Raw genomic sequence first — 27,589 nt, forward strand, 5'->3', positions numbered from 1 at the left:
GCTCTTCTTGCCAGCTGGGACCTTCAGAAAGAAGTTACTTCACTTCTCTGAGTCTGGGTTTTCTTGTCTATAAAATTTAGGCCAGCAATAGTAACTTTATCACAGAATTCTTGTGATGAATAAATGAGCTAATGCATTCAATTTGTTTAGCACCGTACAACAAATGTTAGCTTTTTGCTAGGATAGCCAGCATTCACGGAATGCTTACTATGTGGCAGGAATTTTCTAAGTGCATTCGTGTATTAACTCATTCAAGTCTCAGAACAACACGGTGAGGTAGGTACTATTATTTCATCATTCCCATTTTACAGATGAAGAAACTGAAGCGCAGAGAGGTGGAGTTCCTTGGTCTGCAGTGACACCTCATTGTAGCTAAGCTGGTGTTTGAACTCAGGGAGAATTTGGGCTCCTTACCAGGATCCCTCGCCAAGGACAGGGTCAGTGCAACGAGTCGAGGGTTTGCCCTTTGAAATGGGCTAGGACCGGCAGGTGGCAGACTAGGGCTGCTTGAGTTCAAAGACCGCTTCCAAGACCAAGCCCGGAGCCAGCTCTGTGCTAAGCGTTCCATCACACAACCGCGGACAGCTTCTTCAAACTCTCCTTTCCCTCCCCCGCACCCTAGGGTCTTCGCCCAGAATCCATCAGGAAAAATAGCCCCACATAACAGGTTCAAATCTAACCTCCCCAAGACAAAACCACGTCCGCAGGGAAAGAAGCGAGTAAAGCGAGTTTTCTGTAACTCCCCTTTAACCCAGGAGCGCAACCAGCCCGGGAAATCTACAAATCTCTCTTTAGTTCAGCAAAGGGCTGGGAGCCTAAGCCAAGGGGGAGAAAGTTGGGGAATCCCTCTTGAATTCCCCAGGACACTTAGGTGGCGCCGGGCTTTGGTGCACGCGCTCAGGGCATGCGGACAGGCACCGGAGACGCTCTATTTTGGGGATTACTTCGGAAAGGCGGATCTTCTTGCAGGGTCCGCTGATAGCGGGTGGCAAATGAATATGAGGGGCAGTGCAAAGGGTGGGGGTTAACCGGGCGGTTTCCATGGTGCCCGGGGCGTGGGGGAGGAATGCATCCCGCAAGCTGTGGCGAAACAACTGCTCTGCCCGGAGGACCGGGCTCGAGAAGGCAAGAGACACTGGATCGGGGGTGGAGTGGTGGCGGGGGGGGGTTGGGGGCGGAGGAAGCCAGGCAGGACGGGGGCGGGGCGGTCACGTGTGCCCGACGGGGCGAGGCCCCAAGCTGGCCCCGGAGAGGACTCTGCGGGCTAAGTGGCTGCGCGAGGAGAGAACTTTTCCTGCACAAGGAACGCCTCCTGGGGAGACCCAAGGCAGGAGCGGTCCGGAGCCGGCTGCGGCGTGTGCGGCCGGCCTTGAGACAGCGATCTCCGCGGGTGGCAACAGAGAGCCCCAAGCAAAAGTGGGAGCAGGAGCTTGGGGGTGAGCGCAGGAAGCCCCACTTGAGGCTTTTCCGCGGCCTCGAGTCTCTGTTTCTTCTGGAATAGGCAAGTGTCCTTTCAACTCTAAGAGACCAGCAGAGGCCACTGTCCCTTAAGACTGCCGGAGTCCTCACCACTTCTCCAGGATTCCAGAGGAGACTGTGGCCATGGTGAATGAAGGTCCCAACCAGGAAGAGAGCGATGACACTCCTGCGCCGGAGTCCGCACTCCAAGCGGACCCCAGCGTCTCGGTCCATCCCAGCGTCTCCATCAACCCCAGCGTCTCTGTCCACCCCAGCAGTTCGGCCCACCCCAGTGCCTTAGCCCAACCTAGTGGCTTGGCTCACTCCAGTAGCTCGGGCCCCGAGGACCTCAGCGTGATCAAGGTGAGCAGGCGCCGTTGGGCCGTGGTCCTGGTGTTTAGCTGCTACTCCATGTGCAACTCCTTTCAGTGGATCCAGTACGGCTCCATCAATAACATCTTCATGCACTTCTATGGTGTCAGTGCCTTTGCCATTGACTGGCTGTCCATGTGCTACATGCTGACTTACATCCCTCTGCTCCTGCCGGTGGCTTGGCTGCTGGAGAAGTTCGGCCTGCGCACCATTGCCCTCACTGGCTCGGCTCTCAACTGCCTGGGGGCCTGGGTGAAGCTGGGCAGCCTGAAGCCGCATCTCTTTCCGGTCACCGTAGTGGGCCAGCTCATCTGCTCTGTGGCCCAGGTTTTCATCCTGGGCATGCCCTCCCGCATCGCTTCCGTCTGGTTCGGGGCTAATGAGGTTTCAACAGCCTGCTCCGTGGCTGTCTTTGGCAATCAGGTAGGTAGAACAGTTTGTGAATGTTCCCAGGGGCGTGTGTTAGATTGCACCTAACTATTGGGTGTGGTAGGCTATAATTTGCTGATTGTCCAACAGTGTTTGTGACTCTGGGTGACAGTGACTGGGTGTGACAGGCAGTGATTGTGATGCTGTAAGAGAGGCGGGAAACAAAAGCAGAGGGACCTGCTCTTTCATCCACAGTTGCTCTTGCCCCAGCCAAAAGCATGCTTCTAGAACATACTATACCTTCGCTCTGTCGTTCTCGAACCTGTGTCAGTCCACCAACTTAGACCTGTAACTTCAGGAATGCTCTTCTGTCTGGCAGCAGCCCCTGGGCATCAGACTATTCTGGTGTCATCAGAACTTGGCAGTGCTTTCAGTTGGACCAACCAGCTTTCCTAGAGTGCAGTATCTCCTCTACTGCATAGAATTGCAAAGCCATGCCTGGTGGTGTTTGGCACTGCTTTTACCTTGTTTTATACAGAGCTGAAGCCAGGACAGTGGGAGCAGTGCTTTGTGCCAAACTCCTTGCCTGGGATTTAGAGCCCAGTCCAGCAGGATGGAGTAGAAATCTCACTCTGAGTTTCCACGGCCTAGAAAGGGTAGTTCATGTCTTAATCTTTTTCTCTTTCTTTCTTATTGGAAGGAGAAGCTCAGATTCTTTGCATCTCAATGTGGTTATGATCCAGAAAGCTGGGCAGATTGTGAACCTGAATGCCGTCTCCAAATACTCAAAGCAAATATTTATGGGAATATTTAAAGCAAACGTCCTTTAGCCAGACCACTGCCTCCCAGTCTCGCGTCTTTCCAAGCACGTACAGTCCTGGCTGTGTGTTTAACAAAGGATTGGTAATCCTGTCTCACACGTCCATGTGAAGAGACCACCAAACAGGCTTTGTGTGAGCAACAAGGCTGTTTATTTCACCTGAGTGTAAGCAGGCTGAGTCTGAAAAAGGAGTCAGCAAAGGGTGGTGGATTATCATCAGTTCTTATAGGTTTTGGGATAGGTGGTGGAGTTAGGAGCAATGTTTTTCGGACAGAGGGTGGATCTCAAAGTACATTCTCAAGGGTGGGGAGAATTACAAAGAACCTTCTTAAGGGTGGGGGAAATTACAAAGTACATTGATCAGTTAGGGTGGGGCGAAACAAATCACAATGGTGGAATGTCACCAGTTAAGGCTATTTTCACTTTTTTTGTGGATCTTCAGTTGCTTCAGGCAATCCTGAAGCATGCAGGTCACAGGGGATAGGATGGCTTAGCTTGGGCTCAGAAGCCTGACATTCCTGTCTTCTTATATTAATAAGAAAAGCAAAACAAAATAGTGAAGTGTTGGAGCAGATGGAGAGATAATGGGAGATGTTTCTCAGGACTGCTTCGAGCAGGATTAGGGGCAGCGTGGGAACCTACAGTGGGAGAGACTCAGCTGAAGAAAGGTTTCGGGGTAAGGGGTGATAACTGTGGGGTTGTTAGAAGAAACACTGGTCGTATAGAATGATTGGTGATGGCCTGGATGCGGTTTTGTATGAATTGAGAAACTAAACGGAAGACACAAGGTCTGAATAAGAGAAGGAGAAAAACAGGTATTAAAGGACTAAGAATTGGGAGGACCTAGGACATCTAATTAGAGAGTGTCCAAAGGGGTCCAAGGGGATTTAGCATAATTACTTGTTTGTCTGGTGAGTTTTTGGGCTCTATTCTTGACAGAGTCCTCTTTTTTAAGTTTGAAGCTGAGCTTGGTGAGGTGTGTTTTTAAAAGACCGTTAGTCCATTCTACCTTTCTTGAAGATTGAGGACGGTAAGGAGTATGAAGGTTTTACTGAATATCAAGAGCCTGAGAAACTGCTTGGGTGATTCCACTAGTAAAGGCTGGTCCGTTATTGGACTGTATAGAGGTAGGAAGGCCAAACCGAGGAATTATGTCTGACAGAAGGGAAGAAATGACCGCAGTGGCCTTCTCAGACCCTGTGGGAAAGGCCTCTACCCATCCAGTGAAAGTATCTACCCAGACCAAGAGGTATTTTAGTTTCCTGACTCAGGGCATGTGAGTAAAGTCAATTTGCCCATCCTGGGCGGGGGCAAATCCCCAAGCTTGATGTGTAGGGAAGGGAGGGGGCCTGAACAATCCCTGAGGAGTAGTAGAATAGCAAATGGAACACTGAGAAGTGATTTCCTTTAGGATAGATTTCCACGATGGAAAGGAAATGAGAGGTTCTAAGAGGCGGGAACCTACATGGAAGAGGTTATGAAATGACAACAGAATAGAATGGGCCTGTGAGGCTGAAAGGAGATATTTTCCTTGGTCCAAGAACCGTTTGCCTTGTGTGGGAGGAGATTGGTAGGTTGAAGTTTCAGTGGGAGAGTAGGTGGGAGTGACCGATGAGAAGGAGAAAAACTGGCCGTGAGGGACAGAAGTTGTAATGCTAGCTGCTTCTTTAGCTACCATATCAGCATAAGCATTGCCCTGAGTGATGAGATCTGATGCCTTTTGATGGCCCTTGCAGTGTATGACTCCAGCTTCCTTTAGAAGTAAAGCAGCCTTGAGAAGAGTTTTTATTAAGGAGGCATTAATGATGGAGGACCCTTGCATAGTGAGGAAACCTCTTTCAGCCCATATAACAGCATGGTGGTGTAGGATATGGAAGGCATATTTAGAGTCAGTATAAATATTGACATGTAGTCCCTTTGCAAGAGTGAGGGCTCGAGTTAAGGCAATGAGTTTGGCTTGCTGAGAGGTAGTGGAGGGGGGCAGAAAGTATATGCATCAGGTGTGAGGAAGAAAATAGATTTTGGAAGTTATGAGAACTGTAGAGAGTGAATTGAGCACAGTTTGTGATTTTGAGGGCCTCTAAAAGTATTAGGGCGGTGGCGGCTGCCACACGGAGACATGATGGCCAGCCTAAAACAGTAAGGTCAAGTTGTTTGGACAGAAAGGCTACAGGGTGCGGTCCCGGCTGTTGTGTAAGAATTTTGATGGCACAGCCCTGTACTTTGGCTGTGTGTTATGAAAAGGGTTGGGATGAGTTAGGGAGATCTTGTGTGGGGGCAGCTTCTAGGGCTGTTTTTAAGGAACGGAAGGAGGAGTGGCAAAAGGATTTAGGATCTATGGGGTCAGCTAGGTTTGCTTTTGTGAGTTTATAAAATGGTTTAGTCAGGATGGTAAAACTAGGTATCCAAAGGCGGAAGTACCTAACCATGCCTAGGAAGGAAAGAAGTTGTTTTGTAGAAGGTGTTGGTGTTTGGGAGATTAGCTGGACACAATCATCAGGGAGAGCACATTGTTTTCATTAAGAATTACGCCAAGATAGGTAACGGATGAAGAAGAAATTTGGGCTTGACTGAAGTAATGGGGGCTGTCCTTGAAGCCTTGTGGCAGTACAGCCCAGATAAGTTGCTGAGGCTGATGGGCATCAGGGTCAGTCCAAGTGAAAGCGAAGAGAGGCTGGGGTGAAGGGTGCAAAGGAATAGTAAAGAAAGCATGTTTGAGATCCAGAACAGAATAATGGGTTATGGAGGGTTTGTGGAGGGAGGCATTGAGGATAGGAGAGTATATGGCTTTGGCACCACGGACTGGATAGACAAGACAATTTGGTTGATAAGGCGCAGATCCTGAACTAACCCGTAAGGCTTGTCTGGTTCTAGGACAGGTAAAATGGGGGAATTGTAGGGAGAGTTTATAGGCTTTAAAAGGCCATGCTGTAACAAGCGAGTGATAACAGGCTTTAATCCTTTTAAAGCATGCTGTGGGATGGGATATTGGCGTTGAGTGGGGTAAGAGTGATTAGATTTTAATGGGATAGTAATGGGCTCATGATCGGTTGCCAGGGAGAAAGTAGAGGTATCCCATTCTTGTGGGTTAAGGTGGGGGGATACGAGAGGAAGACGCGAAGGAGGCTTTGAACTGGGGAAAAGGGCAGGAATGAGGTGTGGCTGTAGCCTAGGAATAGTCAGGGAAGCATATAATTTAGTTAAAATGCCTCGGACCTAATAAGGGAACTGGGCAGGTGGGGATAACTAAAAAGGAGTGCATAAAGGAATGTTGTCCAAGTTGGCACCAGAGCTGGGGAGTTTTAAGAGGTTTAGAAGCCTGGCCGTCAATACCCACAACAGTTACGGAGGCAAGGGAAACAGGCCCTTGAGAAGAAGGTAATGTGGAATTGGTAGCCTCCATATTGATTAAGAAGGGGACAGACTTACCCTCCACTGTAAGAGTTACCCGAAGCTCAGTGTCTGTGACGGTCCAGGGGGCTTCCAAGGCGATTGGGCAGCGTCAGTCTTCAGCTGCTAAGCCAAGGAGATCTGGGAAGGAGTAGGCCAAAGAACATTGGGTTTGGGCTCCAGGGGCTTTAGGAGTGGCCGCGATGTGAGTCGGACAGTCCGACCTCCACTGGGGGCCCGCACAGACGGCACGGCTTAGGAGGAATCCCGGGCTGCGGGCATTCTGAGGCCCAGTGGCCAGGCTTTTGGCATTCGAAGCAAGGTCCACAAGGATGTTTTGAAGGTGCCCCTGGGAGCTGTGGCTTGGATGTTCTGAAGTTTTTGTATGCTGGAGACGTGGTTGTGGGCTGTCTTACAGCAGAGGCAAGTAGCTGTAACTCAGAAATGTGTTACTGTCTGGCTACCTCCTGTCTATTATTGTACACCTTGAAGGCGAGGTTGATTAATTCCTGTTGTGGGGTTTGAGGGCCGGATTCCAATTTTTGAAGCTTTTTTCTAACATCAGGAGCTGACTGGGTGATAAAATGCATATTAAGAATAAAGCGGCCTTCTGGCCCTAGGGCGGTAAAGCGTCTAAGGGTTGCTGCTAAGCAGGCCATGAACTGAGCAGGGTTTTCATCTTTACCTTGGGTAGTTTCTTTAAGTTTGTCATAATTAACAGCTTTGTAAGCTGTCTTTTTAAGCCCTTCAACTAGGCAGGAAACCATGTAATCTCACCTAACTATACCTGGGGAATCTGCCTGAAAGTTCCATTGGGGGTCCTCTTGGGGAACTGCTCTAATGCCTTCCTGGAGGTCTGGCTCATGAAGCCAGCAGTTATCAGTGTGAGACTGGGCTAGAGAAAAAACTCTTTCCCGTTCATCTGGGGATAGGGTAGAAGTTAGGATGACATTTAAGTCACTCCAGGTTAAATTGTAGGACAGAGTTAGATATTGGAATTCCTGTATATATTTAGTAGGGTCTGACGAGAAAGAGCCTAAATGCTGGCTGATTTGGGAAAGGTCTGATAGGCACATGTACCCTGACTATGCCTTTAGCTCCAGCCACCTCTTTAAGAGGAAATTGTTGGGCAGGTGGGGGAGGGCTAGTCGCTGAACGAAACTGTAAGCCAGACAAGGTGTGAGGAGGGGAGGTGATAGAAAGATTATAGGGTGGGGGAGCAGAGGCTGAGGAGGAATTGGGGCCTGGCTCGGCCTGGCGAGGAGCAGCCTGGGGAGAAGGGGAGAGATCAGATGAGTCTGTAGAAAAGGAGAATTCAAAAGACTCAGAGCTTGGGGTGAGACTGAAGGAACAGACAGGAGAGAAAGAAGAAAGATGTGGGATGAGTCGCATGGGAGCAGAGAGTAGGGAGGGACTAATGTGTAAAAGAATGCCTGGATGTCAGGCACCTCAGACCATTTGCCCATTTTTCAACAAAAATTATCTAGATCTTGTAGGATGGACAGATCGAAAGTGCCATTCTCTGGTCACTTGAAACTACTGTCAAGTTTGTATTGGGGCCAAGCGGGATTGCAGAAGAAAATAAGGCATTTAACTTTTAGGTCAGGTGTGAGTTGAAGAGGTTTTAAGTTCTTGAGAACACAGGCTAAGGGAGAAGAAGGAGGAATGGAGGGTGGAAGGTTGCCCATAGTGAAGAAGGCAAGTTTAAAGAGAAGGGTAGAGACACAGAGAAGGGGGTGGGGAGCAGCCCTGGGCTGTAATGTGGGTGAGCAGCCAAAGCAGGCATCCACGTAATTGACTTGCCACCAAGGGAATGTGGGTGAATGACCAAGGCAGGCGTCCCCGTGGTGGTCAGACACCAATGGAGTGTGGGTGAATAATCAGGCAGGCGTCCCCGCAATGATTAAACACCAAGGGAAGGCTGCCTTCCCGAGTCCGTGACCGGCGCCGGAGTTTTGGGTCCACGGATAAAATGTGTCTCCTTTATCTCTACTAGAGAGGAAAAAGAATTGGAATTGGAAGGACAGGGAGATTGACGGGTAGCAAGAGAGGAAGATTGAAGGGTAGCAAGAGAGGCTGGAGAAGAGAGTGAAAAGACCACTTACCCGATTGAAATTGGTGAGATGTTCCTCGGGCTGGTTGGTCTGAGGACCCGAGGTCGTAGGTAGATCTCTTCACGGAGTGAGGGTGAGGACAGGGGACTGGTCTCCTAAAGAAGTCCCTCTGACCTGGGTCTTCGGCACCAAATGTCTCACGCATCCGTGTGAAGAGACCACCAAACAGGCTTTGTGTGAGCAACAAGGCTGCTTATTTCACCTGGGTGCAGGCAGGCTGAATCCGAAAAAGGAGTCAGCAAAGGGCAGGAATTACCATTAATTCTTACAGGTTTTGGGATAGGCGGTGGCGTTAGGAGCAATGTTTTGCAGACAGTGGGTGGATCTCACAAAGTACATTCTCAAGGGTGGGGAGAATTACAAAGAACCTTCTTAAGGGTGGGGGAGATTACAAAGTACATTGATCAGTTAGGGTGGAGCAGAAACAAATCACAATGATGGAATGTCATCAGTTAAGGCTATTTTCACTTTTGTGGATCTTCAGTTGCTTCAGGTGATCTGGATGTATACGTGCAAGTCAGAGGGGATATGATGGCTTAGCTTGGGCTCAGAGGCCTGACAAATCCCAGTTCTTCTCATTGGACTATTTTCTCCTATCTATTAATTTCATTTAGAAAATGTAACCTTTAATTTAGAAATTTTTCATTTAAAACAGAAACTTTACAAAACTTCTCTAAAGGCAAATTTCCCTTCTGTTCATCTTTACTACCAGGAAGGTAGTCGCCTTACTTTGTCCCTGACCACACAGATCACCATAACCCTTGTATTCCGGTAATTCTGACCTCTCTGTTCAAATGCTTGTTACATACTCCACAGGAGCATTACCTTCTGCTTGCATTAAAATCCAACATTCTTCCTTTCGACAAGCATTTATCTAGTTTTTGCAAGACAGTGTGCTAGGGCTGCAAAGATAATCCTTGCCTTCGAAGAGATACTATACCAGGTTTTAAAAAATTGTGCCAGGAGCCAAGATTCAGATTGTATTAAAAAACAAACAAACACACAACAACTGAACAGATCATAGCATAGAGGATTTATTTTCAGCTAGAGGATTTATTTTCAGTTCTCCATGGGGTTTTTAGCATTTTCTTTACCCAATTGCTATGGGAAAGGCTGAAGAAGGTAGAGGAAGCTAATAACTATTAAATACCCACTATTATGCAAGGTACTTTTTCATCCATTATTTAACTTAATCCTTTCAACAACTCTGTGAGGTTGGTGAAATTGTCCCCATTGTTACAGGAGAGGGAACTGTGATCCAGATAAATCTTGCAACTTTATCCAGAGTCCTATAACTACTGAGTAGTAAAAGAGAAATTTAAACCCAGTTCTACCTTCAAAGCCACCCTCAGTAGGCCAGTATTACTTGTGCATCAAGCATACATGTAAAAAAAAAAGAAAAGGCAGATTCTGAGTATTTAATTTTTCCCCCCGTCTCCAGGGTTATTGGTGATAGTTTCCAGCAGTTTTGTCTAGAGTTTGAGGGCCTAGCACTTGTCTTCTTTTTTGAAGTGGCTGCTAGAGGGCTGATTCTGCCTCTTCTAACCTAGCACGGTCATTGTGTTGTCAAGAAGGTGAGGGTGGAGTCTCTAGCAGGAAGAAACCAGTGAATCCAGAGCTGGGATGAGGGAGGGAAGATGAGCCTGGAGAATACAACCGAGGCCCTTCCCTTTTCTTGGTATGCTCTGACCAGTTGCCCCCAGGTAGTAACAGCCTGGAATTCTTAGCAACACTTGTAGCATTGTTTCAAGGGGAAATGAGCTGTGTGAGGTTTTAAGTGATATGCACACATTGTTACTGTGCAAGGGTCAAAAGAAAACCTTGTTTCCTTGGTGGTACTGGATGAGATAGATGCAGGATCTAAGAAAGATATTTGAGGTTGGTCCTAACCCAGGTGAGAGTCCTATAGGATGGAGGTTGTGAGGGGACTTCGCCAGGACCTTTGGGTAGCTCATAGCACAGTGCAATCTAGAAATAGAATAGGAAAGAATCAGTTTGCTTTTAGAAGTGAATACAGTCACTTTACAGAACCAGTTTTATAGAAACCACAGCTGTCTGTCTAAAATAGCACTGTCCAATAGAAATATAATGCAGACCACAAATGCAAGTCACATGTAACTAAATTTTCTAGCAGCCACATTAAAGATGTAAATTTTTTTTAAGTAAAAAGAAAAGGTGAAATTAGTTTTAGTAAATGTCTTAGTTTGTTTTCTGCTGCTGTCACAGAATACCACAGACTGGGTAATTTGTAATGAACAGAAATTTATTTAGCTTACAGTTTGAGAGGCTGGGCAGTCCAAGGCCAAGCGACCAGCATCTGGTGATGGCCTTCTTGCTGCATCATAACATGGTGAATGGCATCTCATGTTCAAGAAGGAGTACAAGAGAGGGCCAAACTGACTTTTATGACAAACCCACCCTCATTTTAATGACATTGATCCATTCATGAAGGTAGAGCCCTCATGACCTAATCACCTCTTAAAGGTCTCATGTCTCAGTAGTGTTACGTTGGGAATTAGTTTTCCAACACATGAACTTTTGTTGTTGTTATTGTTTTTGTTTTGAGATAGAGTCTCATTCTAGCCACCCAGGCTGGAGTTCACAGACAGGATCTTGGCTCACTGCAATCTCCACTTCCCGATTCAAGCAATTCTGCCTCAGCCTCCAGAGTAACTGGGATTACAGGCACCTGTCACCATGCCCAGATAATTTTTGTATTTTTAGGAGAGATAGGGTTTCACCATGTTGGCCAGGATGGTCTTGAACTCCTGACCTCAAGTGATCCCCCTGCCTCGGCCTCCCAAAGTGTTTGGATTACAGGCGTGAGCCACTGCACCTGGCCCCCCAACACATGAACTTTAAGGGACACATTCAAACCATAGTATTCTCTCCATGGACCCCAGAATTTTATGTCCTTCTCTTGGACAAACCACATTCATTCTATCCCAATAGCCCTGAAAGTCTTAACTTGTTCCAGCATCAACTCAAATGCCCAAATTCTAGAGTCTCACCTAAATCACATATGAGGGAGACTCAAGGCACCGTTCATGATGATGCAAATTCCTCTCCACCTCTGAACCTATGAAATTAACAAGAACCAGCCTGGACAACATTTTTTTTTTTTTAAAAAAAAGAAGCTGTGCATGGTTGCACATGCCTGTAGTCCCAGCTACTTGGGAGGCTGAGGTACAAGGATCGCTTGAGCCCAGGAGGTCAAGACTGCAGTGAACCGTGAACATGCCACTGCACTCCAGCCTTGGTGACAGAGAGAGAGACCCTGTTTCAAAAACATCCCCCCAAAACTAACAAGTTATATGCTTCCAAAATACAATGGTGGGACAGAGATAGGATAGACATTCACACATACCAAAAAGGAGAAATAGGCAAGAAGAAAAGGGTAACTGGTCCCAATTAAGTCCAAAACTCAACAGGGAAAACAACATTAAGTCTTAAAGCTGGAGAATAATCTTCTTTGACTTTATGTCAAAGAAGGGCACACTGGGGAAGGGACTGGTCCCCCAAGGCCTCAGGCAGCCCTGCCCTTACAGTTTTGCTGGGCTCAGTCTACCCAGCAGCTCTCGCAGTTGGAGTCTCATGCCTGCAACTCTCTCAGGCCAGTGTTGCACACTGGTAACTCTACAGTTCTGGGGTCTTGGTGATAGCCACACTTCCATGGCTCCACTAGGCATTACCCTTGTGGGGGCTCTCTGCAGTGGCTCTGCCCCTGAAACAAGTCTCTGCCTGAGCCCCCAAGCTGTTCATGACATTCCCTGAAATCTAGATGGAAGCCACCATGTCACCATAGCTCTTGCATTATATGCGCCTGCAGATTAGCATCATGTGGATGCCACCAAAGTTTATAGTTTGTACTTTCTAGAGAAGCAGATCAAGCCACACCTGGGACCACTTGAGCCATGCCAGAATGCAAGGAGCAGAGTTCTGAGGCAGCTCTGGACAGTGAATGCTGAGGTCCCACGGTGACTGTCTGGAAATCTTGCTGTCTTAGTCGATTTTGTGTTGCCATAATAATACCTGAGACTGAGTAACTAAGAAAAGAGATTTATTCAGCTCATGGTTCTGCAAAATGAAAAGTTCAAGGGCACAGCCCTGGCTTCTGGCAAGGGCTTCTGTGCTGTGTCCTAACATGCAGAGAAGGTTAAAGGGGAAGTGGATGCATGTGAAGAGGCATAACCTAGGGACATCCTAGCTTTATAACAACCCACTCTCTTAGGAACGAATCCATTCCCTTGAGAACAATCCAGTTTCATGAGAGTGACAACTCACTACTGTGAGATCAGCACCAAGCTGTTCATGGGGATCTGCCCACGTGACCCAAACACTTCCTACCAGGCACTACCGCCCAACACTGCTCTGTTGAGAATCCAATTTCAACATGAGTTTTCATAGGTATAGACTCAAATCATATCCAAACCATAGTATTCTGCTGTTAGCCCCCCAAAACTCATGTCCTTTCACATACAAAATACAGTCATTCCATCTCTATAGTCCCGAGAGTCTTAACTTGCTGATATGGTTTGGGTCTGTGTCCCCAGAATTGCAGTCCCCAGTATTGGAGGTGGGGCCTGGTGGGAGGTGATTGGCTCATGGGAGTAAAGTTCTCATGAATGGTTTAGCACTGTCTCCTTGATGCTATTCTCATGACAGTGAGTTCTTATGAGCTATGGTTGTTTAAAGAGTACAGGACATCCTCCCTCTCTCTCTTTCTTGCTTCTACTCTGTCCAGGTGATGTGTGTGCTTCCCCTTTGCCTTCTGCCATGATTGTAAGTTTCCTGAGGCCTCCCAGAACCCTAGCAGATGCCAGCATCATGCTTCCTATACAGCCTGCAGAACTGGGAGCAAATTAAACCTCTTTTCTTTATCAATTACCCAGTCTCCAATATTCCTTCATAGCAATGTGAGAATGGAATAATACACTTGTTTCAGCCTCAACTCAAATGTCCAAAGTCCAAAATTGCATCTGAAACTCAAGGCACATTCTTTCCAGGTATGAGCTTATAAACTCTAAAACAAGTTGTTTACTTCCAATATACAACGGTTGCACAGGCATTGGGTTAAATTACCATTCAAACATAGGGTCTTGCTCTTTCACCCAGGCTGGACTGCTGTAGTGAGTTCTTGGCTCACTGCAATTTCTGCCACCTGGGCACAAGTGATCCTCCCACCTCAGCCTGCCAAGTAGCTGGGACCACAGGCCATGCCACCAAACCCAGTAATTTTTGTATTTTTTTGTAGAGACGGAGTTTTGCCATGTTGCCCATAGTGGTCTCGAATGCCTGCACTCAAGTGATCCTACCACTTTGGCCTCTCAGAGTGCCTGGATTACAGGCATGAGCCACACCAAGCCCTGGCCAGCAGACTTTAAATCTTAAACCTCCAGAATAATCTCCTTTGGATCAATGTTTTGCATCCTGGGCACACTGGTGCCAGGAGGGGGTTCCCAATGCCTCAGGCAGCCCTTTCCCCATGGCTTTGCTGGACATAGCCCACATGGCTGTACTCACAGGTTGGAATCACATGGCTTTGCTGGACATAGCCCACATGGCTGTACTCACAGGCTGGAATCAAATGCCTGAAGCTTAGCCAGGCTGAGGTCACATGCTGCCAGTGACTCTAGCATTTTGGGGTCCTTGCAGTGGCCCTACTCTTGTGGCTCCACTAGGCATTGTCCTAGTGAAGACTCTTTGCAGAAGAGTCCTCTGCTGTGGCCTCACATTTTTGCTTGGCATTGTCTTAGCAGAGGCTGTGGTGGCTCCCCCGCATGGCAGGTTTCTGCCTAGGCTCCCAGGCTCTCTTTTTTCCTTCATTCCTTTTTTTTTTTTTTTTTTTTTTTGACAAAGGGTCTCACTCTGTCACCCAGGCTGGAGTGCAGTGGTGTGATCACAGCTCACTGTAGCCTTGACCTCTGAGGCTCAATCAATCTTCCATCCTCAGCCTCCCAAGTAGCTGGGACTACAGGCATGCACCACTGCACCTGGTTAATTTTGTTTCTTTTTTGTTTTTGTTTTTGTTTTGTAGAGATGAGGTCTTGCCATTTTGCCCAGGCTGCTCTTGAACTCCTGAACTCAAGTGATCCACCCACCTCATCCTCCTAAAGAGTTGGGATTTCAAGCATGAGCCACTGTGCCTGGCCTGCTCCCAGGCTTGCTGATACATCATCTGAAATCTAGGTGGAAGCTGCCATGCCCACCACTCTTGCATTCCACATGCATGCACAATAGTACCATGTGGACATAGATGCCACAAAGACCCACAGCTTGCACTCTCCAGGGCAGTGGTCCAAGCTGTACCTGGGGCTATTGGGCCATGGCTGCTCTGGCCAGAGCAGCTAGGAGAAGCATCCTGAGGTGGCTCAGGGCAGTGGTATCCCACCATTCTGTCCTCCTAGGCCTCTGGGTCTGTGACAGGAGGAATGGCCTTAGACTTTTGAAATACTTTCAGGGCCTTTTTTCCATTGTTCTGTTAGTACCTGGCTCCCTTCTGTCAGAACTAATCTTTTTAGCAAAAGGTCCCCTGGCTGCACTCTTAGATTCCTCTTCTGAAAATGTTCTTTCATTCTCTACCACTTGGCCAGGCTGCAAATTTTCTAAATTTTAATGCTCCGCTTCTTACACATTTTACCTTTAGGTCACTCCTTTGCTGTGTGTAAGCTGTCAAAGTAACCACACTGTGTCTTTAGCATTTTGCTGCTTAGAAATTTTTCTGCCTAGGCCAGGCATGGTGGCTCACGCCTGTAATCACAGCACTTTGGGAGGCTGAGGTGGGCGGATCACTGAGGTCAGGAGTTCGAGACTAGCCTGGCCAACATGGTGAAACCCCACCTTTAAAAAAGAAAAAAAAAAGAAATTTCTCCTGCCAGATGCCCTAGGTTATCATTTTTAAGTTTGGTATTTTATAAAGCCCTAAGGCATGGACACGATGCAGCCAAGTTCTTTGCTGTGGCGTAACATGGGTGACCTTTGTTCTAGTTTCCAAATAAACACTACTTTCCTTCATCAGAATGGCCTTTACTGTCCATATTTCTATCAGCATTTTGGTCATAACCATCTAACCAATCTCTGAGAAGTTCCAAACGTTCCCTCATCTTTTTGTCTTTTTCTGAGCCCTCATCAAAATTACCCTTAATGCCCTGTTCACAGCAATTCAGGTGTTTTCTAGCCTATTTCTTCAAACTCCTCCAACCTCTGCCTGTTACCCAGTTCCAAAGCCGCTTCTGCATTTTTAGGTATCTTTATGGCACAACCCCACTCCTTGATACAAATTGTCTGTCTTAGATCATTTTGTGTTGTTATAACAGAATACCTGAAACTGGGTCATTTATAAAGAAAAGGTGTATTTACCTCACTGTTCTGTAGGCTGGGACATTCAAGGGCGTGCCTGCAGCCTGCAGGGGGTTGTAGCTTTCATGCTACATTATAACATGACAGAGAAGGTCAAAGGGCAAGTGGACACATGCAAAGAGGCAAACCCAAGGGATCTCTTGGCTTTAAAACAACCCACTATCATGGGAGCTCACCCATTTCTGCAGGAACTAATCTAGTCTTGCGAGAGTGAGAATCTGCTTCCATGAGATCAGCTCGTGGAGGATCCTCCTCCATGATCCAAATGCCTCCCACTAAGCCTCACCTCCCAACACCACCCCATTGGGGATAAAATTTCAACATAAGTTTAAGAGGGGACAAACTCAGATCATACCAAACCATAGCACTTGTCCTCAAGGCCCTAGCCTGCTTAGACAATCTCTGAAATGTCTTCAGGGTTTTTCTCCCATTGTCTTGATGAATAGGCCTGGTTGCCTTCTGTCTGTACTAATTTTTTTAGCAAATGATTGCTTGGCCACACCCTTGGTTTTTCTCCTACGGACACCTTTTCAGTCTACATGGCCAGCCTTCAGATTTCCCAAATCTTTCTGCTCTGCTTTCTTTTTCATTACTAATTCCACCTTTTAGTCGTTTCTCTCCTCTCATGTTTTACTATATGTGCTTCAAAGTAGCAATACAGCTCCTTCAATATTTTGCTTAGAAATTTCTTTCACCAGATATCCTAGTTCATCACTCTTAAGTTCTGTCTTCCACAAATTCCTAAGACACTGACAGAATTCTGCCAAGTTCTTTGCAAGTAGATAACAAGAATGGCTTTTACTCCAGTTTCCAATACCTTGTTCCTCATTTCCATCTGACACCTCATCAGAATGGTCTTTACTGTCTATAACTGTCTATATTTCTACCAACATTCTGATTAGGACCACCTAAGTAATCCCTGAGAAGCTTTAGGCTCTTCTTAAAGTTCTTTTTTCATCTGAGCCCTCTCCAGAATTCCCCTTAATACTCCATTCATGGCAGACTTTTCTCTCCTGATCCTCCAAATTCTTCCACCTTCTACCCATTTCCAGTTCAAAAACCACTTCCACATTTTCAGGTATTTGTTATGGCATCAGACTACTTCATGGTATCAATTTTCTGTCTTAGTCAGTTTTATGCCACTATCACAGAATACCACAGACTGGGTAATTCGCATTGAACAGAAATTAATTTGGCTTATGGTTCTGGAGGCTGGGAAACCCATGATTGAGGGGCTGCATCTGGTGAGGGCCTTCTTGCTGCATCATAACATGGCAGGAGCTGTCACATGGGTGACAGAGAGAATAAGAGAGGACAAACTGACTTTTATAACAAACCCACCCTCATAATAATGAGTCCACTCCTGTAATAATCATATTATCACTTTTTTTTTTTTTTTTAAGAGACAAGGTCTCACTCTGTCACCAGCTTGGAGTACAGTAGCATGAACACAGCTCACCTCAGCCCCAACCTCCTGGGCTCGAGTGATCCCCTGCCTCAGGCTCCAGAGTAGCTGGGACTATAGGCACACACTACCACACCTGGCTAATTTTTTATTTTTTATAGAGATGGGGTCTTGCTGTGTTGTGCAGGCTGGTCTTGAACTTCTGGGCTCAAGAGTTCCTCCCGCCTCAGCCTCCCAAAGTGCTGGGTTTACAAGCATGAGCCACCATACCTAGCCACATTATCACCTCTTAAAGACCCTAGCTTTCAGCACTGTTACACTGGGGATTAAGTCTTTAACACACAGATTCTGGGGGACACATTCAAACTGTAGTTATATGTAGGATTATGTTTTATTTAGCCCAATGTATCCAAAATATTATTTCAACAAGTTGTCAATATAATAAAGTTAGTAATGTGCTATTTTACATTCATTACTAAGTCTTTGGAAACTCATGTATATTTTATACTTATAGATGGCCACATAAGCAATGGCCCCTAGGTTAACTAGTTGGATAAACATAACCAGCTGGATAGTCCAGGTGTAGAACAATGATAGTATTTCAGCAGTGGAAATCAGATCCTAGCAGATAACGAAAGGCTCTAGAAAGTGACTCAGGCCTTGAGGAGGCTGTGTTTGCTGGACAGGCTGATCATATGGTATCACCCAGAGAGGCTGAGAGTTTCTGAGGTTGACTTGGGATTCACAGTCATAAAGTGTGTGGTCAGCCTAGTCTTGTTCCAAAGTCATGGCCACTTGGGTATGTTGCAGTCCAGGGTTGTCATTTTGGATCTTGTAATGTCAGAGGTCTTTCAAGGTCTGAGGGAAGTTTGCGGAGGTGAAGGCAAACTCTTTTGTTCACGTCTATTGATTGTTATCACTGTTGACAGCAAACAGAGTGCTTGCTCACATGACTGTCTACTTTTTGTTTGTTTGTTTTTGTGTTTTCACATGAAAGTGTTTAGTTTATTAATCTTCTCGTGGAAAATCCACAATGGCCACAGATAACACCATTGCAGTACCTTTACTCCTTCAGCTTTTTGCCAGCACCAACATTGGCCTTTGCAGTCCCCCTGACTTTCCTCTTTCTGTTCTTGCGTTCCTCTCATTGCTTTCTTGAGGTCTTTTTCTTCTCATACAGGCCATGTCTTGCAAGTCTATGTTTGGGTTCATTTTTCTTTGCATAATCCAGGGGATCATAAATCATGCCAAAGCCAGTTGTCTTGCCACAACCAAAATGAGTTTTGAATGCAAATACAAAGATGACATCCAGTGTGGTCTTGTACATTTTGGCTAGTTTTTCCCAAATTTCTGTCTTAGGCACTGTTGCCTTCCCAGGGTGAAGGATATTAATGACTGTTTGTTTCCTCTGAAGTCATCGGTTGATCATGAACTTTCTAGTGTGGATAGTTACTGTATCGTTCATGATGGTGGTCTATCCTCAGACAGCCAGGGAGGAAAAGCATGACTGTCTACTTTCTAGCCTCCTATTGTGCATTGGAGGAGAGTAGACAAGGGCTGGGAGCAGAGAACAAGGCCAGTAGTGACTAAAGGTAGACAGGGTAGGTCTGAGACCACCCTCTGAAATGGTTATGGGGGCCAGCCAGGCCATATAAATGCTGAAGCAGGCCTAGTAAAAATGATATTGGAGTGTGGTGGGGTCCCAATGAGCTTGAGAGTTTGCGTCCTATCTAAAGGCAGCAGTTGCTTCAGCTCCCACCAATCATTGATATATACAAAGCATGACTCGGTGGTGTCAGATCTGCATTTTTTTCCTTTGAAGAGAGATCAGAAATCCAGATTTTTGTATGAAATCTGTATTTTGTAATCATGATAAAATATACATAATATTTACCATTTTAACCATTCATTAACCGTACAGTTCAGTGACATTAAATTCATTTGCAATGTTGTGTAACCATTACCACTATTTATACCCAACACTTTTTCATCACCGTCAATAAAAACTCTGTACTCATTAAGCAATAACTCCTATTTTGCGCCCCCCTACCCCCACATCCCTTGGTAACCTTTATTCTACTTTCTGTCCCTATGAATTTGCCTATTCTAGGATCCTCGTAAAAGTGGAATCATACATGTCCTTCTGTATCTGGCTTATGAAATCTGTTTTTTAAATGTTGGTAACTAATTCATTTCATTTTTTAAAAATGTATTTTATGTCTTAAAACTGCATCAGATTAAATTGCCAGTTTGAAGGTCAGGCATGGTGGCATGTCTGTAATCCCAGCACTTTGGGAGGCTGAGGCAGGCTTGAGCCCAGGAGTTTGAGACCAACCTGGGCAACATAGTGAGACCCTGTCTCCACAAAAAGTATGAAATTAGCTGGGCATGGTAGAGCTCACCTGTAGTCCTAGCTACTCAGGAGGCTGAGGTGGGAGGATTGCTTCAGCCCAGGAGGTTGAGGCTGCAGTGGGCCATGATTGTGCCACTAAACTCCAATCTGAGCTATAGAGCAAGACCCATTTCAAAAAAAAAAAAAGAAGAAGAAGAAGAAGCCAGTTTGAGACTTCTGGGAAAGGTTGCATGGAACTGAATTTCAGTTCTGCTTTCTCCTTCCTCGAAAAGCTCTCACCAAACATGTGGGCAGGTGGAAACAATGTCAGAGGCTAGTAACTCAACTTGGGGGATTAGCCCAGAACTTCCAGAAGTGGTTGGTGATTTGCCTAATCCATGGGGCTAGATGAAAATACAGAGGTCTGTGGCCCCACACAGACTGTCTTAACCAAACTGTCTAGGAAAGGGGCCCAGCATTTTGTATTCTCTTTTTTTTTTTTTTTTTTTTTTGAGATAGAGTCTCACTTTGCCCCCCAGGTTGGAGTGCAGTGGGAGATCTCGGCTCACTGCAACCTCCACTTCCCAAGTTCAAGTCATTCTCATGCCTCAGCCTCCTGAGTAGCTGGGATTACAGGTGCCCGCCACCACGTCTGGCTAATTTTTCTATTTTTAGTAGAGATAGGGTTTCACCATGTCGGCCAGGCTGGTCTTGAACTCGCGACCTCAGGTGATCCGCCCATCTCAGCCTCCCAATGTGCTGGGATTGCAGGTGTGAGCCACCATGCCCAGCCAGCATTGTATGCTTTTAACTGGCCTCCCAAATAAGGCTCGTGATCAGACACTTTTTTTTATTATTTTATTTTATTTTATTTTATTTATTTTTTTTTTTTTATTTTTTTTTTTATTATACTTTAAGTTTTAGGACACTTTTTGAAACCACCAGGAGGAAAGAGCAGCATGCATGGGAAAAGACTGCCTGCTTGGAGCCATATTCTTGTCAGGGCTGATTTTTTTTTTTCTTTTTCTTTTTTTGTAGAGATGAGGTCTCGCTTTGTTGCCTAAGCTGGTCTCGAACTCCTGGCCTCAAGTTATTCTCCCACCTCAGCCTTCCACAGTGCTGGGATTACAGGTGTGAGCCACTGCACCCAGCTGGTCAGGGTTGATTTATGATACGTTTGCTGTAAGGTTCAGTGGGAAGCAGTGGGAGCTTGGGCCACTCACCCTTCAGATTGAGGGCAGAGGCTGGGCTGAGGCTCATGATTTTGATTCACCTAAGGTACTGAAAATGTCCTGAAAACCTTAGGGTTGGGGAGTTGAGGAGCCCTAATGGGATATGAGCTTGAAACCATGCATATGCTCCACATCCTTTGGGTTCTTTGACATTCAATCCAGTGCACTGGAAGAAGCTCAGATTGGCCTGGCCTGGCTTCTGCCTTGGCTTTTTATATTTTTTTTCTCTATAATCTAATCTTGGAAGTGATTTTTCTTTTTTCCGTTTTTAGAGACAGAGTCTTGCTCTGTTGCTCAGGCTGGAATGCAGTGTCACAATCTCAGCACACTGCAGTCTTGACCTCCTGGACTTAAGCGATCCTTGCCTCAGCCTACAGAGTAGCTGGGACTACAGGTATGTGCCACCATGCCTGGCTAGTTATTTTATTTTTTGTAGAATCTGCGTCTCACTACTTTGCCCAGGCTGGCCTTGAACTCCTGGCCTCAAGCGATCGTGCTGCCTCTGCCTCCCACAGGGCTGGGATTACGGGCATGAGCTATCACCCAGGGCATGCCTTGGCTTTGTTGCCTTGCCAGGCATTGTTATAGTTGCTTGTTAATTTCACAGAATTAAGTCTAAGTCTTCAGTTTCCAATTTCCAGACCTCCGCTCCCCGCCTTTTCCTATTTAACTTGTCTCTTGTTACCTCTCAGCCTTGGCTCTGCTCTGACCACTGAGGCTCCATACTATCTCCTTGGGTTATACCCTTTGGGTCTAAGATTTAGGCAGTGGAGAGGAATGTCAGCAAGATGGTGGACTAGAAAGCTCCAGGCCCTCATTTTCCTACAGAAGTGTTAAATAACCAACTAGGAAGTGGCTAAAATAACTTCTTTTGACAAGCTTTGGAAGTCAAAGATCTACAGCAACCAAGCCCACCCAACCAAGAAAAAGACACATTCAAAGCCATAGGAAATTTCATGGCTTTTTAACTCACCTTTGCCCCATTTCCTCCCCCATGCTGTGCCTCCAGTCCCCAGTTCTCCTCTGCAAACTGAATAGATGGAATTTGCAACATTTTAACCTGCTTTAACTCAACTTCATTTTTATACACTGACAATGTACAACACCCCCCCCAAAAAATTAAGAAACAATTCCATTTATAATAGCATTAAAAAATAAAATACTTAGGAATAAACCAGGGATGTAAAAGTCAAGTATATTGGAAACTACAAAATGTTGCTGAAAGAAATTAAATAAGATGTAAATAAGTGGAAAGACATCCTGTGTTTACGGATTGGAAGACTTCATGTTAAGATGTCAAAACTATCTAAAGCAATATATAGATTTAATGTAATCCCTGTCAAAATCCCAGTAATGGTTTTCATAGAAATAGAAAAATCCTTACCCTAAAATTCATATGGGATTTCAGGGAACCGTCAATAGCCACAACAATCTCGAAAAAGAAGAACAGCATCGGAGATCTCACACTTTCTGATATCAGAACTTACTACAAAGCTACAGTAATGAAGACCATGTTGTATTTGGCATAAAGACAGGCATATAGACCAATGAAATAGAGAAGAGAGTCCAGATATAAACCCTTGTGTATATGGTCAAATGATTTTCATCAAGGTTGTCAAGACCATTCAATGAGGAAAAGACAGTCTTTTCAATAAGGGGTGTTGGGAAAACTGGATAACCATATAAAATTAGACCCTTGTGTTGTCAGAGGCGTTTGAACAAGAGCGACTCCATCTTGAATAGGGGCTGGGTAAAATGAGGCTGACACCTCCTGGGCTGCACTCCCAGGAGGTTAGGCATTCTAAGTCACAGGATGAGATAGGAGGTTGGCACAAGGTACAGGTCGCAAAGACCTTGCTGTTAAAAGGATGCAGTAAAGAGGCCAGCCAAAACCCACCAAAGCCAAAACAGTGATGAAAGTGACCTCTGGTCATCCTCACTGCTCATTATATGCTAATTATAATGCATTAGCATGTTAAAAGACACTCCCACCAGGACCATGACAGTTAACAAATGCCATAGCAAATCAGGAAGTTACCCTATGTGGCCTAAAAAGGAAAGAAACCCTTAGTTCCTGGAATTGCCCACCCCTTTCCCGCAAAACTCATGAATAATCCACATCTTGTTTAGCATATAATCAAGAAGTAACAATAAATATAAGCAGCTGAGCAGTCTATGCCACTGCTCTGCCTATGGAGTAGCCATTCTTTATTCCTTTACTTTCTTAATAAACTTGCTTTCACTTTATGGACTTCCCCCAAATTCTTTCTTGTATAAGATCCAAGAAACCTCTATTGAGATCTGTATCAGAACCCCTTTCCAGTAACATCATTATACTATATTCAAAAATTAACTGAAAAATGGATCAAAGACTTAAACATAAAAGCTAAAACCATAAGACTCTTAGAAGGAAACAGGGAAAATGCTTTATAATGTTAGTTCTGGCAAAGATTACTTGGGTCAGATACCAAAAGCAGAGGTACTAAAAGAAAAGAAAAAATTAAACTACATCAATGTAAAACTTTAATGCATCAAAGGATGCTATTAACAGACTAAAAAAGTCACCCATGTTTGGGAGAAAATATTTGCAAATCATATATCTGATAAGGAATTAATTTCTAGAATGTGTAAAGAACTCTTTACAACTCAACCACAAAAACAAACAAACAAACAATCCAATTTAAAAATGAGCTAACAAATATACAAATGGTCAATTGCCAAGACCAGCTCAGTTGGGGAGACCCTAACCTAGCGGCGCTAGAGGAATTAAAGACACACACACAGAAATATAGAGGTGTGAAGTGGGAAATCAGGGGTCTCACAGCCTTCAGAGCTGAGAGCCCCGAACAAAGATTTACCCACGTATTTATTAACAGCAAACCAGTCATTAGCATTGTTTCTATAGATGTTAAATTAACTAAAAGTATCCCATATGGGAAACGAAGGGATGGGCTGAATTAATTGCAGCAGGAACACGCCCTTAAGACACAGATCGCTCATGCTTTTGTTTGTGGCTTAAGAATGCCTTTAAGCGGTTTTCCGCCCTGGGCGGGCCAGGTATTCCTTGCCCTCATTCCTGTAAATCCACAACCTTCCAGCTTGGGCATTAGGGCCATTATGGACATATCACAGTGCTGCAGAGATTTTGTTTATGGCCAGTTTTGGGGCCAGTTTATGGCCAGATTTTGGGGGGCTTGCTCCCAACAGTTAATAGCACCTAAAAAGATGCTCAACATTAGGGAAATACAAATCAAAACCACTGTCAGATACCACTCCACACCTATTTAGGATGGCTATTATTAAAAAAAAAAGTGTTGGTAAGGATGTGAAGACATTGGAACTCTTTTGCATTGCTGGTGGGAATGTAAAATGGTGCAGCTGCTATGAAAACAACATGGAAGCACCTCAAAAAAATTAAAAATAATATTACCATATGATCCAGCAATTCCACTTCTAGGTAAAAAATTGAAAGCAGGAACTTGAACAGATATTTGTATACTCATGTTTATAGCAGCATTATTCACAATAACTATAACGTGGAAGCAACCCAAGTGTCTGTGCTTCCAGATGAATAAATGTAGTGTGTGTGTGTGTGTGTGTGTGTGTGTGTGTGTGTGTGTGTGTGTATGTATATATATGTACAATGAAATATATACATATATGTTGTTACATATGATGAAATATATAAAAAACTTCTGGCCAGCCAGCTGTGAATTGGGGGTTCCCATAACTCCTCTTCAGGTTTGATTTGCTATAACAGTTCACACAACTCAGGAAAACATTTTACTTACATTTCCTAGTTTATTATACACTTTACTCACATTTCCTAGTTTATTATACACTTTACTCACATTTCCTAGTTTATTATAAAGGATACAACTCAGAAACAGCCAAATGGAAGAGATGCATAGGGCAGGAAATGGGGATGGGGGCTGTGGAGCTTCCAAGCCCTATCCTGCCACCTTCTCAGCACCTGGATGTGCTCACCAACCAGAAGCTCTCTGAAACTCAACTGTTCAAGAGATTTTATCCAGCACGGTCTCTAGCCCCCTCCCCTCCCCTACCCTCCCTGGAGTGGGTAGGGGGATGGGGTTGTACATTTCCAAGTTCTAATCCATGATCTTTCTGGTGACCAGCCCCCTTCTGAGGCCACCTAGGAGTGCTACCTATGTTGCCTCATTAGCATAAACTCCCTGGAGGGGGTAGAGGGATGGGGTTGTACATTTCCAAGTTCTAATCCCTGGTCTTTCTGGTGACCAGCCCCCTCCTGAGGCTATCTAAGAGGGCTACCTATGTCACCTCATTAGCATAAACTCTGGTGTCTTGGAAAGGGGCCCCTTAGGAAATGATGAGATATTCCTATCACTCAGGAAATCCCAAGGATTTTTGTAGCTCTGTACCAAGAACAGAGGACAAAGACCAAATAATATTTTTATTATACCACAGTTACCTGGAGTAGAAACAGAAAGTAGAATGGTGATTGTCAGAAGCTGAGGGAAGGAGAGAATGGAGAGTTACTGTTTAATGGGTACAGAGTTTCAGATTGGGAAGATGAAAAAAGTTCTAGAAATGGATGGAGGTGATGGTTGCACAATAGTGTGAATGTACTTAACGCTGCTGAACTATACAGTTAAAAATTGCTTAAAAATCAACAATTGTGTATATTTCACCACCACCAAGCAAACGAACAAAAGATACTCTGCTTTTGAGGTGTTCCCTTCTAGCTGGAACCCCTGTTCCCCTGCTGCCCTCATCCACATCAGCCTTTATGCTCTAAAGAATGCATTCCCAAGCGTGTGTACCTGCTGGGTCTGTTCCAACACTGGCCTTTGTTTTCTGGTGGTTCATCTATTTCTCCTTCTTCCTTATCCCTTCTCTTGTCCACCTCCCCTCCATCTCCACATCTTCCTACTAAATTGGAAACTTCCAGAGGGCCAGAACCTTGGCTGATGATAGGGACAGGAGGCAGAGAAATTCTAGGCAGAAAAGGGTGGGGTCCGTGGCGAGGGCCCCACCCTCAAGCCTGAAACCCCAGCCCAAAGTGAGAACTTTACATCATTTTCCTGCTGGAATGTTGCCTTTTCCAAAACCACTCCTGGCCAACCCCCATCCTATAGCCTTAAAACCCCCAGGCTCTACTGACAGAGAGCAGAGAAGGGGAGAAGCATTAGCCAGACATCAGAGAGAAGCAGCTTTACTTTAGAGGGACGGTTGGACAGCGGGACTTCAGAGAAGAGTCCAGCTGGGGACAGCCAGACCTCAGGGGTAGAATACCTTCCTGCTCCATCTGCTTTCCAGCTCCCCTTCCCACTGACAGCCACTTCTATCGGCAATAAAATCCTCTGCATTTACTATCCTTCAATTCATTTGTGCTATCTGATTTTTTTCCTGGATGCCAGGTAAGAGCTCAGGATAGAGAAAGCTGTCACACTGGCTCTCTGCCCTCATGAAAAGGCAGAGGGTCTATTGAGCTGTTAAACACTTAAGCTAAAGGAGCGCAGTGTAACAAACACACTCTGGAGCTTCAGGGGTCACAGATACTCCCCCCTTAGATGCTGCCGCAGTACCCGCATGGAGTTTTTCTCCTGCTGGTGCCCAAAAGCGATCACTCCAGCTCCTGTGCCCGCTTGCCTGTGTGCTCCCGCTCCCTTGAGGGGTTGAGAACTGAGGGCTAAGTGAGGCACCCCTGTCATGAAGCCCACAATGGGGTCAAGGAAAATTTCCTGTTTCACTGACACATCTGTCCTGTGTCTCAGAGCAAGGCCCTGGGCATAGCAGCTGCTTGCAGATGGATGGGCAAATTAACAAGTTTTCACTTCCTGAAAGAAATTAAGATGACCAGTCAGTTAACTGAGAGTTCAGGTGGTTGGAGGAGAAGATTCTCATGCCTGGGTTGTCTTCTTGATGTGACTTGTTCTTATTCCTTATGTGGAAAAAGCTACTGAATCCTTACAGTGTGCGTTGGACTGTGCCAGGCCGAGGGTGTTGAGAATACTGTCGTCTACGGCCATACCACCCTGAATGCACCCGATCTTGTTTGATCTCGGAAGCTAAGCAGGGTCAGGCCTGGTTAGTACTTGGATGGGAGAATATTGTCGCTAGACCTGCTGCATACCCTTTGACAAGTCTCATAACTTTCATAGGTTTGGGCTTCTTTGGTAAAATAGCATTCATACTGGCAACTGCAGAAGCTACAGGAAGGGATTCAATGAGACAATATGTGGACAGCATTTAGATAGTAGTTTCTCAGATAAGAAGTGCTAAATGAGGTCTGCTGTCATGGCACATGCCTGTAATCTCAGCACTTTGAGAGGCCAAGAGGGAGGATTGCTTAAGCCTAGGAGTTCAAGACCAGCCTGGGCAACATAGTAAGATCCCTGTCTCTACCTAAAAAAAAAAAAGTATTAAATAAAGAACAGATGTTTTCAGTACCATCATCAATAAAGGTAATTGCCTCTGTCTTCTGTTGGTTCTGGATCTAGAAAGAGAGGCCAATACTGAAACCTCTCCTAATACTACCAGACATTGCCCCAGTGTGGGTGCAGTGTGGACAAGCAGGGCAGCTTCCTTAAGGTGAAAGTTGAGCTGATTCTTAATGAGTGAAGTGACCAGGAGTTGGTACACAGGGGAGGTTGGGCCATTCCAGGAAGTATCCCAGTAGTATCCTGATGGAGACTTGTGCCTCTTGAGAGCTACTTAAACTGAAAGCAATACGGGTGCAGGAAGTTGGTGTAATAT

General features: G+C 45.5%; 1 protein-coding gene and 1 pseudogene across 6 annotated transcripts in view; one reads left to right on the forward strand and one right to left on the reverse strand.

Annotated features, from left to right (window-relative positions):
- Positions 1 to 1,195: 1,195 nt before the first annotated feature.
- Positions 1,196 to 27,589, forward strand: part of FLVCR2 (FLVCR choline and putative heme transporter 2) — a 70,991-nt gene continuing 44,597 nt past the window's right edge. For 2 of the 6 annotated variants that reach the window (XR_002002622.4, XR_008671200.2), the window contains exon 1: positions 1,204 to 2,253. Coding sequence is in view for 3 of the 6 variants with exons in the window: in XM_004055471.5 (XP_004055519.2) it covers positions 1,603 to 2,253 (651 nt within the window). In the remaining 3 variants the exon portion in view is untranslated. Of the gene's footprint in view, positions 2,254 to 3,574; positions 3,696 to 27,589 lie in introns of those variants that run through there. The other 4 variants (XM_004055471.5, XM_055361036.2, XM_019009668.4 and 1 more) reach the window with 4 other exon arrangements.
- Positions 18,306 to 18,752, reverse strand: LOC101131313 (small ribosomal subunit protein eS24-like; annotated as a pseudogene).

The sequence above is a fragment of the Gorilla gorilla genome, chromosome 15, assembly GCF_029281585.2.
Source record: "Gorilla gorilla gorilla isolate KB3781 chromosome 15, NHGRI_mGorGor1-v2.1_pri, whole genome shotgun sequence".
Taxonomy (NCBI): domain Eukaryota; kingdom Metazoa; phylum Chordata; class Mammalia; order Primates; family Hominidae; genus Gorilla; species Gorilla gorilla.